Source organism: Schistosoma haematobium, chromosome 1 (assembly GCF_000699445.3).
Source record: "Schistosoma haematobium chromosome 1, whole genome shotgun sequence".
Lineage (NCBI taxonomy): Eukaryota > Metazoa > Platyhelminthes > Trematoda > Strigeidida > Schistosomatidae > Schistosoma > Schistosoma haematobium.
Window position 1 is genome coordinate 65,235,936 of NC_067196.1, and position 16,978 is coordinate 65,252,913.

At 33.9% G+C, this 16,978-nt stretch overlaps 2 protein-coding genes across 2 annotated transcripts in view; one reads left to right on the top strand and one right to left on the bottom strand.

The window, feature by feature from the left end:
* Positions 1-506: 506 nt before the first annotated feature.
* Positions 507-16,435, top strand: MS3_00001876 (uncharacterized protein). Its single transcript, XM_051209382.1, has 9 exons — positions 507-681; positions 6,389-6,571; positions 6,612-6,807; positions 6,843-7,413; positions 9,255-9,363; positions 11,126-11,207; positions 12,110-12,356; positions 12,992-13,222; positions 14,480-16,435. Exons 1-9 carry the CDS (start codon positions 539-541, stop codon positions 14,497-14,499), a joined length of 1,782 nt encoding a protein of 593 aa, XP_051074835.1. The 5' UTR covers positions 507-538; the 3' UTR covers positions 14,500-16,435.
* The window catches only part of MS3_00001877 (uncharacterized protein), a 121,222-nt gene continuing 119,162 nt past the window's right edge, over positions 14,919-16,978 (bottom strand). The window contains exon 21 of the mRNA XM_051209383.1: positions 14,919-15,167. Within this exon, the coding sequence (XP_051074836.1) occupies positions 15,098-15,167 (70 nt within the window). The 3' untranslated portion in view covers positions 14,919-15,097. The remainder of the gene's footprint in view (positions 15,168-16,978) is intronic.

The window sequence follows — 16,978 nt, forward strand, 5'->3', positions numbered from 1 at the left end:
TCAGTGTCTAAAACCCATAAAGATATTTATTTCGTTTAGACTCTTTCCGCTTGAATACAAGCAATGAAGATGGAAAGAGCTGTCTGACCAATGGTCAGGACATATCTGTCGATTTTTAACAAGTGCCCTTCACTTTTTTTGCCACAAGGTTTGATATTTGCGTGGTAACCTAAAATCATAATGGATTGATTAGAAAATGTCCCCATTTTAGTGAAGGGATGTGCATATATTGTTGTACATATTGCAACCTGAAATATTTAAATGTTCATACAGAGTATTTTACCCGTTCAGTCGAAGTTAAACTCAAATGAACGGATCAGAAACCGATTCAATGAATTTGATTTTATTAGTCTTACTACAACTTAGATAACTTCTGTTAGAACTAGAAGTGAATGAAACATCAACAATGTACGTTTTCGTAGGACAGAATGATTTCACAATTTTGTGTGAATTGTGAGCACACTTTTAAAAGTCAGTCACACATCCGCAGTAAATTTGTTTATATACTTAACAATCAAGTGGCCTTAATACAAATCAAATGGTTTGCGCGCGCGCGTTGCTTGATCCCGTCGGAGTTACATCTATGGCTACAGACAAAAATGTAGAGCAAGGGGATCAAATCATTGTTTCGGAATTTTGCCATTTATTGGAGAAGTCGAAACAATTATTTAACGGATTGCGGTACGGTTATCAATCTTTTGGAATACTATTACCTTCAATTATTATAGTCAATTTTGTTTAGTGTGACGTGTTTGTTTGATTTTTACATATTTCAAAACAAGGATAGAGTTATAGCTGTTCCAATAGAGTATGCGTGGTTAAAGCTTACAGGCGATATCGCAAATCCAAAGTAAAACAGTTCAAGTTATGCTAAAAGACTAGGAAACGCTACTGAGAACTTAATCAACTTACATTTCACATACTTTGTAAATATGCTTTTTGAATTGTATAGATATTGTTTGGTAGTCAGTTTTATCGAATAGTCTATGGAAAACCTCGTCGTCGATCGGTTTTAAAAAATCGAAGTTAATAGAAAGACTTTAATCGTCTTGTCTATAGTTTTTAAGTTGCTGTCACATACCTGAGGCATGTTGGAAGACCATTATCTGTGGAGGGTCTTTAAACAACCTCTAAATGACCTTCAAATTGCCTACCTACTTACCAGGTTTGTAAATTAATATATAGAATTGGGATTTACGTTTGGTGTTAGTTTTGGGAGTTAGGGTGAAGCTACAAATTATGGGCCAATCAATCAAATATAAGATAACAGGTCCTGGATTTTTGTGCGAAATGAACTTGTCCATTTGGCTAAATAACGTTTTGGCATCCTAGCTGACGTCAGTTCGTGATGAAACCTCTAACTCTAGTTACTAAATTGCAATTTTAATTCCTCACAGTTTTATAATCTTCATATATAGCCGTGGTTACCAGGTGGACATTTTCAAAGTCAGTTTAGCGTCCCTCAAAGGTCGTCCGTAAATTATAATCTTACCGGAGTTAGATTTGGTGTTAACATCACGAACTGACATCAGCTGTAATGCCGAAATGCTATTTAGTCAAGTGGATGAATGGATTTCGCGTCGAAACCCAAAATCTACTATCTTCAATTTAGTTGTTTCGTAAATACTGTAGTTTCGCTATTTTTCCTTAAAGGTTGTTAAATCTTTAACCAATGATCTCAAAACTTTTTGTCACTAAAGCTAGTTAGGTTTTTAGTGGTTTCCGAATTTAAATGTCAGGTTGTTGCAGTTTTTGGACTACTTTACCGCGTAAAATTTACCACAAGATATTTACATTACGGACTTTCTCCTGGCCCATGTGACTCAACTCAGTCGCATATTTATGCAGTTACATACTAGACGTACCTAGTGGTACAAGGTTTATTTTGGTTCCCTAGGGTAATTTGTCCACGCTGGTATGCTTACTTGTTTAATACTAAGTCAACATTGTTAATTTCTACATAGTTCCTACAAGTTCTATGTATGAGCACACAGTCAAGCCAAAATGATGATTCATATGGTCATAACATGTCCTTTTCTAGTCATATGAATAAATTTAAATTATAATTCAGTATTGCAGCGTATTTATGAAGCACAAGGCGATAATAATATATACGAAAACTTTTCATCTTGTAGGTACTCTTGTAATATATCGTTACTAATTAAACATATGTATTAGCTTGGTGGTATTTGCAAAGACAATCTTCTTGAAAAGTATTGTTAACTTCTTAAACTGGGATTGTGGAAATGTCCTCATATAGTAGTAAGAATGCTTTGGCTATTAAAGTGGTCTGTCTGCTCAACTATCCCCATTTATGCGTTTTATTTATTTACTTATTTTAACACATATCGGTACAAGCAGGCACCAAATACATATGCGCCACACAAATCTCATTTGATATGTGTGAGGGCTGTGATACTGCCCGGGTGCCCAAACCGACTGCGTATGGGCGAATCAGTTATTAAATAGTTTCTTTACATTTCTAGAGGGGAGAGACATGATTATATTTCATTCTCATTATGGTAAGCCTGTCTTACCAATTTATCATTTAGCCGTAAGCTGAGACTCGACCAAAGGTTTTCGAAAAATCGATCTTTAGTAGGTTAATGGATTTATTCTGTCTCTTCCAGTAATCAAAGTAGATGAGTAGAGTTCGAAGTTGTAGGTCAGTAGTTGATAGCTGAGTACTTTAACAACTAATTTGTGGGTGAGACCAAATTCCCACCTTCAGGTCAGAGAGTACATCTGTAGATTGTATTCCGTGGATGTCTACATGCCAAAATAAACTCCATGTGTTTTGTCGATATACTCACGACTAAACCTGTTTGGATTTCTCCCGACTTGTTACTTCTTTTCTGTGGTCACACATTATTTGGAACAGATCATCAAAACCATGTTTTGCTGAAATGATCCCTTTGAGACTACCAAAGGGTGATATTTGTTTTTCCCTGTTAACTGAATGGATTAGCGATGAAAAGTAGTCATTGAACTGAGAACTTTTGTATACAAACACAGACAAATATAATTCCTCAAACTAAAGGTATGTGATGATCATTAGGTGCTAGTAGGGTGTTTTCAACCATGCACAACGTAAAACCGAGATATCCGTCTATCAATAAAAAGACGAGTATACTGCGCGGCTGTTCGTTCTGTTTTAATTTACGGCAGCGAAACATGGCCCTTAAGAGTAGAAGACACCCGTAAGCTACTAGTATTTGACCACAGATGCCTTAGAAATATTGCTGGCATCTTCTGGGATCACCGGATAAGTAATATTGAGGTTAGACGCAGGGTATTAGGGAATGATGGTAAATCAGTTGATGAGGTTATGAATCTTCATCGACTGAGATGGTTGGGCCACGTATTACGTATGCCTGAACACCGATTACCGCGACGTGCAATGCTAACCGGTGTAGGGGATGGTTGGAAGAAAGTTAGGGGCGGCCAAACCAAAACGTGGCATCAGTGCCTGAAGTCACTAACTTCTAGTCTGAGCCATGTTGGTAGATGCAGACTACTTGGTTGGGGTCCGCGTGACTTTCGTAACCAATGGTTGGAGACCCTTGGTGACATGGCTCAGAATCGATCACAATGGCGTCGATGTATACACTCTCTGTCTTCTCTTAAACTAAGAGATTAAGATCACTTCACATCTTTCTTTCTACGAACTAATTCTTTCTTCCTATACTATATCCTTATTGCAATCTTTCTCCTATATATTACCACCTTTGACCTAACCACTCCTATGAATCCGGTGTTCATCTTGCTGTGCTAATGAGGTATGGCAACCTGGGCCGATGCATACATGTGCCTGGTCCTACGTTGTAGCTGACTGACTGACAACGTAAAACCTGACAAACTGATCCAATTTACCATACTACTTCGGTGCAAGGAATTGCCAAAGTAGTATAAATGGTAATTTAATGGCAGTAGAAAAAATTCGGTGCAATATGGGTTCGTGGGCTGAAAAAAATGTTTCTAAGGGTAATTATAAAAAACCACCTATCCTAATGAATTGCAAAGGGTATTTGACCGATTGCCAACGATTCTGAGCCATGATACCCGCTGTTTAGGATAATTATGTGGTCTTAAACTAGGTAGTTTGCACTTATGCAGCTCTATCCAACAGTCATGGACTGGTCACTCTTTAGTTTAGCTTCCCCTAGTGTTTTCCAATCTGCTTTGTATAAAAGCACCCCAGGTAAATTATGGGCAAACTGCATCCTCTCCACTGTTTCATTCCAGCTGTAGGCTTAGGCAGGATCACAGTCTTACCATTCCTTTCCAACTTTGCCACTGATGACATTTCAGAAAAAGCTCAGGTGAAAGTAGGTACTGGTGGTGTGGATCTGTTGTCTAGAGAAAGGTTTTTCAAACGTTAGTATACGGGTGATATTGTTCCATAGTACGATTATACTCAAGCCATGCAAATTGCACTTAACCAGTTAACAATGAATGTTCGTAGCCATTGCATTTACTTTTACAAGAATGATGCGAACCTTTGGCTGTATTCACTCTTCCTAGTAAGGCGTTAGAGGTAGTAGAAAATTCCTGAATATTTGTTGGTGGTGTAACTGATGAGATTAATCTGTACGGCTAAATCCAATCAGGTCCATTTTTAATTACTTTGTTTTTTAGTCTGTCTTTGAAAGGTCGAGTTTACAACGCGTCAATGAGAACAGTTTTTTCTCATGCTTGTGAAACATGGCCTATTCTAGTTGAAGGTGTTAGGCTGCATTATTTCCGATTATCGTGGCCTCTGAAAGATTGCTGGCATTTGATGGAAACACCATCTCAGTAATGCTGAACTCAAGTAATTTGTATTCGAGTACAGTGACTGAAGTCTAATCAGTGTCACCATCCTGAACTACTGGCTTGGATATGTTTTACGAATATCTTCACTTAGTTTGACATCGTACTTTATTTGCTGACGTTAGGATTAGTTTTAGGAGGCGGAGAGGTAATCATTTTATGTATTGGCACCGTCTTATGAAAGAGAGTTGTAAAGAACTAGCATATGTTGGTCCATCACAAGTCCCGTGGTGGGGTCCTAGAAATGGTGCATTTCGATGGCTTGAAACATTTGCTGTAAAGATGAGAGGAACTTCCTTAACTCATAGAATTCTCAGATGTTTCTTCTTTATTGTTTTACTGTCCATCTCATTACACTATTCTTGTTAATTACTTTCTTTATTCTCTTCAAATGCAACCACTTTGTCTCACAATGTTATTTACACTTTGTATAACTCATTCTTTCATGTACCAGATTTTCAGCTTAAGTACTGAAGTAAATACCCCTAAGTCAGCCATTATCGTGCATCGATTTAGGCTGTGGGTGAGCATACAAAATACATATCCCAACTACCTCAGTTGATAGAGATTTACTATCCCATCAATCGATTTATTTAGCACCGTTGTCTAACGTCAGCTTTGTTCACTTGATAATCCCAGCAGATTATTTCTTAAATACGATATTTTCAATCTCAGCTTACCACTATTACTAAAAAATGTTTAGTGTGTCTGTCCATATACTCTATTCAAATATAATTGTCTTATCTGGCCATATTATGAAATGTTAATTATCTAAATGAAATCCTCACGTTCTATTTTCACACCAAGGAATCCAAATGGAAGTCATGACCTATAGTGCAGTCGACTTAAATATTAAAAAGTTCAGTTTTCTTGTAAAGATCCTACAGTAGATACAGGCTATTCTTTTTAATAAGGTTGCAAGTTTAAAGTAGCATGTTTGGGAAATCTTTTGATCTCAACCTCTAATGCATCTAACGCGTATTTGAATTACTTTCATTTCCCCCTGCGAGATCATGTTTTCAGGACGTAGTAACAGTCTCCATTTTTGTCTCAACAAATGTTCTCGTTATATTACTTTATATAATGTTCTCATTAATTTTAGTTACTTTCCAACATTATTGTAATTCATTCACATGGTAAACTCATGGTATCCATTTTACCTCAGGAGTATGACACGCGTCGTACTTTTCATGGGATTGTAATAGTTCCTAATACGGGTTGACATCCTGTTTGGCGCACATATATTTCTCATTTTCCCTTTAGTCCCCAGTTAGTTGAAAAACGTAAGATATGACTCACCATTCAAGTTTTCATGCTGCCAATGAATATGGACGATAAAAGGTGTTTTAACTATTGCTTTTCAAATAGAAACCCATTCTTATAGATGTACCCACTGTAAGTCCCAATGAGTCTGAACTATTGTAGCATAAGACCTTTTATTTATTTTTGTTTTGCTATGTTCGTACTTGCTAGGTCCATGATATTTACATATGAGGGAATAATGTAAATACGATCGAACTGCATATAATGAACGATCCTTAAAACTTTTCATATTTTTAACCTAAATTTTGTATAGTGACTTGCCTCAACATGGTCATAGACAGTGGAAAGTTTATTTTGGCCGTACGTTCGATGTGTACACCAAGTTATGGAAGTTTCAACAACAACATAGACAAAAATTAGACGAACTGTATGGACTCAAACGATGGCAAATCGGTGAGGTTGCCTCAAAAATTGGCCAGTTATACCACCACTATTAGTAAGTTCTTACAACTTACTGAACTTCTAATTTTTACTAGTTTACGCACTAGTGACCTTCACTACCTAAATGAATCGTTCGCTTTCTTCTCAGCAATTCGAACTCGGGATTATTACTCCAAAGCCAATAAAGAGGAGAAACCTGATCTGATGATTAAGAAACTGCGTTATTACGCTCGTTTTATACTAGTATGTCTTCTTCTAGGGAAAATGAAATTGGCAAATGAATTAATAAGAGTATGTTATTTATTTAATTTAACTGTCAAATTTAGGAATTTTCTAAGCAAATTGATGAGTATATCGATATTTATGACGCTGATGATCATTTGGGATGGGTCACGGTAATACAAGAAATGAAAGATTTTGTGGACGGCAACTCAATCTGCGAAATTGTTGACTGTGATACACCACAAATTTACACATCAAAACGACTAAACGCTTTGAATACTCCACAAATAGACAGACATGAATTGGGTCATCTACAGCTATCCGAAGTACTGATCATTGGGAATTGCTACGATCAAATTCGATTTAGTGAATTATCATTAGATATGTACCGTATGCTGCAAACATTCGAACGTGATCCTAGAGGTCAGGTTTTGAACAGTCGCAATTCTAGACTTAATGTAGTAGACGGTTTGGAAAATGGTGTTTCTTCAAGTTATCCTCTTGATTTGCCCGAAGTGACAAATCCTCATAAGTATTTATTATACAAACCTACATTTTCACAGTTCAACTCATATGTTGCTACGGCATTCAAAGACCTTCCTGCTTCCGGTGCACTATTATTATACATATCAGCGGATGGTGTTCGAGCTCCCACTGCAAAAACCAACAATGAATGTAAGAATTACTTTATGATTTCTTGATAAGTTTTTCATTGTTTACTTTTTTATGCAGTAAACTTTACCATAATACCATGAGCATGATTTTGAAGTTTACATGTTTTTAGTATCCGTATAACATCAGAAACTTAGTAGCAGTACATTACTAATTTATAATTGTCCATAAAAGCTGTCGCTCTTTAACAAAATGTATCTGTAATTTTAAAGGTACTGATACTCCCTATGAAATAAATGTGTCAAGTAGGCAAATGGGTTACTGCTTATACTTACATGTATTTTTGTTTACTGCTCAAAAATACATGCAAATTAGTATTATAACTGTTGAGCATAATATTTACTAAAATGTAGAATTTCATTTAACCATTAAAGTATATCGTTTGTTTTACTGCTTGGGTCATTTTGAAAATAGACTAATGTATTTCACTCCAAATTGTGTAAAATCTATTAGGTTTTCTAAATTTCGTTATTCAGTTAATTTATGTTTGCAAGGCTTATTAATGACAATTTATCCTACATTCAGTTGATACATTTTAAGTTATGTTAATTTTCGATCCTATTTTAGCTTATATTACACTCTTTATGTTGCATTAAAAGGATTTGTGAACAATGACATTTATACATTAGTACTGAATGACGAAATTTACTGATGTGCTTAAACATTTTGACAATATTCAATTGAATAAATTAATTTACTCGCTGATATACCATTCATAAAGTTAACTTCATTTAAATAGTGTTTAGTGAGTTTTATTGAGATTTTTATCACAGAGTAACATCTAGTCAGCTGTTACTGCTAGTCTGTGATAAAAATTTCTGGTTTAAGTAACTATGCTGTACTAAATGTATTATCGTACATTATTCATTGTCGAATAGATGCATCAAAGTTACTTTGTAGTTGAAGTGCAATTTCTCAATGTAATCTACTGAAATTCATCACGAATGACCTTGACCCTAGTATTTATATTCTGATTACTAACTAGTTAACTACAATTTAAAAATAACATTTCTTTCAATCTGTGCTATGAACATTCATCATTTACTGATTATTCTGTTGAAATGTAACAATTTCGATTACTTGTAATATATTGAATGATTATTGTGTATGGTACATGAGGTCAGAATTATCTCGTAGTTACTTAAATTGGAATATCTATACAAAATTCACTTTTGTGAAAATTACTTTTTTGTGGGTGGCTATTAAGGTATAAGTCAATGTTGTGTGTATGTGTGTAAAATAATGTTTATCAACAAACCTTTTGTTGAACTGTATGCATCTTTCTATTAAGTGTATTTTGTTCCACTGTATTTTACTTCTCAAATAAATGTGCATTGATGTTTTTGGAATCTTTTCTCAAAATGGTCTTGATAAGTAAAAATCTTATTTATCAGCTTATTCTTTTTTTTCATTGTAAACTGAACTAGTCATTGGCCTAACTGTCTATCGTGGTATGATGTGATGTGATGTTTTGTATTTTGTTCAAATCGACTTGTTACTATGCCCTTATTGTGTATTAGTCACTAAGGTGGCAACTAAATGACTAAGGTCATGTAGTGTACTCTGCGTATTGGCTTTAGTGTAATCTGGAAATAGTGTCTGTTGCCATGGTGAAAAACATGAACATAATTCATTTCAGTTACTATGGGGATTAACGTTAATCATATATATTAGCAGTTAAGGCATGGATACACAATCGATTAGTTATTCTTGACCAGCTTATGTTGTATTTTTATAATGAGTGATGACTACATTAGTCACACTAAGCATTTTTTTTAGTGCATGTGTGTGTTTTCTCGAGAATTTTGCGCATAACTAGATTTCTTTTTATATTTTGCATACAGTGAATGTAGGAGCGGCTGGTTACGATTATGGAGGAGTTGTTACAAACAACCGACATGAACAAGAATACAGCGTTAAGCCAAAAAGATTAGATTTCAAAGAACCTCACTGGTAAAGTTTTTTGGATTATTTCTCTCCATTATTTACATTTCAGCCTGTAAATTATTATATTTTAGTAGTGTAATTTTTCTTATTCAAATCATCCTATAATAAGTTTGGCTGCAAGACTATATAGTACTTCAAATATGAATGTGATACCTTAACTTGTTGAAAAAGTAGGATAATAGACCAAATTTTCAATCAATAGTCCTATGTAACTGGATATCAGTTTATTAACGCTGAAGAGCATATTTCATTTCAAATTCATTAAAATGTTAGTATCATATGATTTTGTTAATTAATTACATGCTGGACAGTTCAGTCATTTTACTGAGTACTGATCTGCATGACTACTATGAAAACAGGGCGGTAAATGGTAATACATATTACTCGGTGGTCATAATAACATTCAGAGTTAATTGGTAGTGAAGTCAACGGATAGTTAAAAAAAAAAGAAATACTTAATCATTTAAATTAATATACAACTCCACATTTTACTGTCAATTAAACCAGCATATGTATAAAATTCGATAACGTTTGTTTATTTGGATTGTAATTCGACTGTAATTTGATCTGATATTCAAGAATTAAAAGTATTTTATATTAACTGATTTTTGACTAACATTTATCTTATGCTATATGATTCATTTATTAAGTTCAGGTTACATATATTCAGTTTTGAGACTCACTTTTTGTATGAACGTTATTGATACTGTTCAACTGTTTTAAACAAATTAGGTGAATTGCGGAATTTGAACATGCAATCTGTTGGCGTTATTTAAATGTATAAACATCTAGGTGTATATTCTCACAAGACTGTGAAATATGTTAATTAAAATGATTTAGGTAAAATTTGTTGAGAATTGATCACATCCATGCTTTTTTCTTATCTCACTTTTTTTCTACATGTATACAGTCTTTTAATTCATTTTAACTTATTTTTTCTGCCTTTATTCTTACTCTCCTAGTTCGCCATCACTGTTTTGTCATTATAATTTCTCTTGCTGTGATGTGTAGAAATACAATAAGTAGCTTGACTGTAAATAGCATGATAATATCCCACATTGCTTGTTAACTGTATTTACCTATTCATATATGTCAAACCCTTTTGTGTTTTGGATTATTCAATTATGTTATCAGTATGGGGATTCGTAGAGATTGTAGTATTTCCACAGTTGAAATCACGAGCCGACCTAAGCTAGATCACCAGTGAGAAACTAAAAGCACACCACAGTTGGTTCGTTCGAGTATGGAACTCCTCAGCAGTGCGCATCCACAATCCCGCGTGATCGCTTAACCTCGAGATCACTGAGCCCACTGCTGAGAAGTCCCAAACTAGGAAGGAACGGCCGTGGTGTGTTTTCAGTTTTTCACTAGTGGTCTAGCTTAGATCGACTCGTGGTTTCAACTGTGAAAATACTACAATCTTTACGAATCCCCATACTGATAACAATCATGTGCTCACTGGTGACTAGCTTCAATATAAAACTCATAGGGTTCTAATGAGAAGCCGTAACTAGTGAAGTCAGATCTGTGTGCGGTGTGAGACAGTTATCCACTTCATGCAATAAATGAAGGGTTGTGCAAGATCATGGATTGAATAAAGTTGTTCAATTATGTATTGCAAGTGTGACTTTGTTTCTTATTAAACTGGTGGAATAAGTCCCATGAATACATGATAACAATTTGTTTATGATCAACGCTTGGTTTAAAATGAACTGGATTTTGTTTGGTAAAAAACTTCATTCATTTGTTTTTATTTCCCCATATGCAGTATCCATCCTGGTGATCTCCTACCCTACACACGTAGACCTCTGTTTGTTATTGTTGACAGTGATAATAGTGCAACATTTCGAGTAAGAAGTTTTTTCTTTTACATGTTCATTTTTATTGATGTGTGGTAGAGAGATATGGGGTCAATAGTACTACTTTTAGCACTTCAACTGATTAATTATAACTGATGGACAGTTTTTTTCTTCTGAAAACAAGTTACTTCAAAACCCATATAAATTAGGTTATTTTTTCTTATCAGGTGTGATTGTCAGTACCAGTGAGAGCAGCCTTTCACCATTGTTACTCACTACTGTACTGTATTGAACACAATATTAGTATTGTTTCAATCGTTAAATTCACTTTGTTCCCATCACTGTTACAGTAAGTTGTTGAAATCACCATGTGATTAGTGAACACTTACTGGACATATAAATCTAAAAAGTACAGTCATTGTATGGCATACATAGCTGTTAGATCATTCAGTATTTTGTAACGCTACCCAATTTTAAAGAAAATCAAAGTCAGTTGTGATTGTCTTTCAGATAAACCTTAAGAACGACATTTGAAACAATTTCACTTAACCATCTGGTCATTAAATATGGATTTATGTCGGATCTCTATAGTTTTACTAAGTTAAGTACAAGGGTTTCGAAACTAACAACTAAGTTTATTTAATAAAATTGCAATATGCTGTCACGACGGCTGGTGGGCGGCCTATGATCCTCCACGAGGAGTAACAAATGTAAGTAATTAGGTCACGAAAGCAGTGGGTATGTATGATGTGCTTCAAATAGACCTTTGTGAATGTATTCGCTTACCTTACATATTCCTATTTAGTGCTTCACAGTGTAATATAGTTGGGTGTCGTATAATTGCCGTTCTTATGAACTCTGTTATGTTAGTCAAACTTGGATAAATAAACTTATTTATAAATTACCCACCATAAACTTTTGTGTGTTAATGTTATTGTTCACTTTTTCTCTAGAATATTCCTAATCTCTTTGGACAACCATTTGTATGTCTTCTTTCACCTAAAGTTATCCCGGAAAAATTGGAAAGTCAACGACACCGAGGAAATCTGTTCACATTATTCTTACATTGTCCCTTAACTGCATTTTGTCTAACGTGTAATTTAACTAAAATTACCCTAAAAACATGGGATCGAGCACAAAGTATTATAGATTCTTTCCTCACTGAATGCTATCAAGTTCTGATGCGTTCACGAAGCTTAGGTATGCACTTTTATCCACTTATATGTGTCACCTGGTTTTTTTAATTATGTTGCTATATCACCTTTAAAATTCAAGTTTCGTTTCAGTGTTCTAATGGGGGAGGGCGATTGATTCTCACAACTGTTTTGATCAAAATTCCTTCACTGCATTAATCCGTGGTAAATTCACGTAAATCTTTTAAAATACTCATTCGACTGGAACCGTTTGGGATTTTTGATTATATCACTAATCTTATAGGCTGCTTAAATATACCGCATGATATTTAGGAACATTTATCCTCATCATAACTGGTAAAAATCACTATTTGTATTGAAATCTATTTTCTTCATACAAGTATCCTGAATACCATAGGTTTCGCATGTCAAAAGAACACTAACATTTAACAGCACTGATAATTAACGTAAAGTTCTTATTTACCCGATGTGGAATGCAGTATTTGTACTTCACTGAACAATACTCAAACGTTTACGTGACCTCTATATCATTCTAATGGTTATAATTATCTTATATATCTGTTTATGACGTATCGCTAACACTAATCGTATCTTTCATTCTAATAATGACATGATTTGAAACGTTTCTTATTCATTATTGTATGTATTCTTTTTTTTCGATATTTTTAAACCTATTTGTAGATTATTCTTATCAACAATTTCTTTCGGATGATTTCCTTCGAATAATAATACTACGATATTGTTTCTGTAATATTGTTCTACAACTTCATCGAAGTTTTCATGGACCATCTTTTTATCCGTCGTGTTCCCCTTCACTTCCAGGATCCGAATTAATTGATTGTCGTGTATTGCACAAACTGATTACTGAGTTAGCATCACTTTTTGACTGTCGAGCACTTTTTGCTACTGCAGGTAACTTTCAAGGTCTTTTTTGTTGTTGTAGTCATTATTATTTGATTGTAAAAATGTTATTGATAAAGACCAATTATTATAAAGTGTAGGTATTCAGTGCACATAACTTAATATTTCAGCTTAATGAATTTTAACTATTAGGTTAAAATTTATATAACCTCTGAGTATGTTAACAGCTGAAATGAGGAATACTGTGATTGCATTTGCTGATTTCACATAAATTTCATCTTTGATTCACCCACTGTTATGTATATTTTTGTAATCTTAAAACAGTTTTCTGAGCACAATTCATAAAGAAGGCTGTAAATATTTTGTTTTTGACTGAATAATAGTCTAAATCGTTTGCATTCATTTTGTAATTGGTTCATGAAATTTTCGTCTGTGCATACACATATACTACAACCTCTAACTATTAACTTTGTTAAGTATACTTTTACTAAGTGTCGGTTGATTATACGATTGCGAGTCCTTAAAACTTCATTAGTTTAACGAAAAGTTTAGAAGGGTTCTGATGTGAAAATGTAATTAACTAAGTCGAATGAATATAACCACATTATATTACTAACTGGTTAGATGTGAACAGTTCCAAAATTAAGGTCATAGTAACTTGCTTGTCTTGGCTAACAACATAAGGGCCCAATTCCCCGTCCGAGTGTCATTGTTTGTTCATCTTTATATTTTGAATTTCGCAAGTGTCAACCGTAGCTGTTTCACATAGTCACGATTCGTAGCTGAACTACCTTAAGCTGTTTTCTTGATTCAGTAAATGCCCTTATCGTGATAACACAGCTCTATTGGTCGCAGTATTTAGCGCTTAGTTTACTCGAGGCATGTTAACTGGTTGATGTCAGGTCGACAAGTTTAAAATCCGAACAATAAGGTCATATTTTCAATTCCACCAGTATTCGACTGCGGTAGATCACTTCCTACCAGTTGATACTACCTTTCAACAAATGAAGAGTTATAAGGCATTGGTTCAGAATGTTCTCCTTTGCTTGATGATGACTATTGAATGTGAAGAGGTATGAAGCTAATGCTAAAAAATAATGACTCACAGAAATTATGTGACCGGGTTCAAGCAGTCGTCTTCCCCTGGGCTATATGATTGCATTTCTATTTCCACTTTGCAAGCATCTTGAAAGTGTTAATTTCTCGCACACTCATTTCTTACAGCTCCAGTTTAACAATATATCACATCATTCTTTTGTATATATATAGTATTTAATTTTGTATTAAATGTTCTCATATTTTTTGCAGATGACTACACCAAAGATTGAAAGGATTGAATCAATCTCAGATTATTATTCAATACATTTTCAAAATATTTGCCTTTATGACTTATTTCTTGTCTCTACTACTACTACTACTACTATTTTGTCACTATAGTTGTTGGTATTGATGTGACAACTTCATTTCATTTAAAGGAAACACAACCTTACAATTTATTTATTGTTCAATCCATTTAGTAATATATAAATCACATTATTATTAGTTATTGTTACCAACTATGTTTACCATTACTTTATACTATAATTCATCTCTCAGTTATGTAATGTTCATCCTGCTTGTCACAAGATCAAAACAACACATACAAAGGATATGCATTTTTTTTTAAAAAAAAATAAGATTATTATTCATCTTTTGTTTTCTTTTTTCTATTAGAAATCAAATAAAACAAGACCAAAGTTTTTAATGTGGATTTATGAATTTTGTAAAAAATAACTTCACAAACATCGTTTCTTTTTTCTGTACACAAACACGCACACACAAAAGAACTGAGATTATGATATTTGTTTTTCCTTCATTTCGATCTGTCGTGTTATTCAAGACTGAATAAGCCGACATTAAGTTATTAGTTAAGGTCTGAATATTTTGTTATTTAATGGTTGATGATGTATTTAATGGTCTACTGGCACCAGCTGCACAGCTAAGATACTCAACCCATCTGCAAAATAAGACAGTTACAACAATAACAGTTAGGCTTAATATTAAGATTGTTAGGTACATCTACAGTTTTTCTGAATATTATTGACGTAATCAAAACATTACCAGTCGGCTTTTATACTTTTTACTTTCCTCTTATTGTAGCCGCAATCATTGTCTCATAATACTTCGTGGCCATACTATATTCATAGAGTGGTTTTTTCTCACCATACATGTTGGAATATCAATCATTCAGGTATTTTTAGTAATTCTGTCAAAGATTACTTAGACCTCTTCAGTGTATAGACCTAAATCTTGTACTCTGTATAAGGTCCAGAGTTGATCCCATGGAAAACGCGTATTTTTTATGCAGATTTTTCAAAATCTATATTAATTCGAAGTACAGACAAGATTTATCTAGTCGCCCCTGATGTATTTGATTGCGCCTGCTTACTTTACGGATGACTTGACTTAATATTTTATAAAACTGTTCTTAAATTTCCTGTAGTACAAACTGTACAACATATGAACTAAGTTGTCATCTATTTATTTCGATACCCATTCTTTGTTTTCATGTGCATGGTGGTTGCTATTCCATTATTCTAGACGGCTCTATATAGAACTCGACTGAAGTCAACGTATGTATTACTGTTATTACGAACATTTTGGAAGGAAAATATCAAAGTAGTTTAATTGGGGTGTTATACTTTGCTAGCAATACCTAACCATATGCCTCCTACTGTGCAGAAACATTGTTATATTGAGTTACTAGTGTTAGTGTTCAGTCTGCTTCTTATACATTTGTGGAAATGGTTAACATAGACTTATTGTATAAATAATTTTTGTTGTTATGTACACTTCAACATTCCACTTTTTACAATCATTGTTATTGACTACGAAATCGTCGTTTAAATTTAACCTTAAACTTCCTTAATAAACTCTTTCTGTTTGCATAACACACTGATTGCTGTTTTCAATATACACCGCTATACCAAACTTTATTCTCATAGAATCAGCGGTCATATTGACAAATCATTTATATAATTGTTGTAAACATTTACAGATCACGCTTTTTTCATCACCGAATTACTTATAATATATTTGAATTATATGCTATATTTTGGAGTTATTGATTACGCGTTATAGTTGTGAATTTAGTGACTGGTCGAACATGCCGCACCTAACACTTGTCAAGTGACGTTCGAACTGATGTTCCGTATATCACTAACTGATTCTAGACATAACTAGCCAATAACTCTACTTCTACTTTTGTTATTTACAGTTTCGGTCTGCCCCAGTTATTTAGTGAATCAGTGTTTTCGTTTTGTCTTATCATACTGTTGTACCATCATATACGTCGATATACTTATTATTACTATTATTATCCGCGTATATGTGTAACGTCTTCACCTACAGGTAACATGGGAACCAATAATGCTTGTAAAGGGATTCCCTTTTTCCAAAACAATAACATTAAATAAAACGAAAACTGGTTCACTAAATAACTGGGGCAGACCAAAAGTAGTAGCAGAGTTTATTGGATATTAATGTGTAGAGTCAGTTAATAATATATAAACTATAAGTATACAGGTTAGATTCGGACGTTTACCTGATAACTGCTAGGCGCGGTATTTCAGTGTAGCGGCTGGTTCTGTGAGAACAAAGTGGTATAGTCAGTGGTGTATCTTAAGAACAGCCATCAATGTGTCATGCAAACGGAGGAAGTTTATTAAAGAAGTTGAAGGCTAAATTTAAAGGACAATTTCGTAGTCAATAACACTGTAAATAATGGAATGATGAAGTGTATATAACAACAAGGATTTATTTAAAAAA

Excerpts from the sequence above, each read along its gene's own strand:
- MS3_00001876 (XM_051209382.1), top strand. The coding sequence starts at position 539 with ATGGTTTGCGCGCGCGCGTTGCTTGATCCCGTCGGAGTTACATCTATG. Across the intron at positions 9,364-11,125 it reads GATTTCAAAGAACCTCACTG|TATCCATCCTGGTGATCTCC; the intron begins GTAAAGTTTTTT and ends CCCCATATGCAG. Across the intron at positions 13,223-14,479 it reads AGCACTTTTTGCTACTGCAG|ATGACTACACCAAAGATTGA; the intron begins GTAACTTTCAAG and ends TATTTTTTGCAG.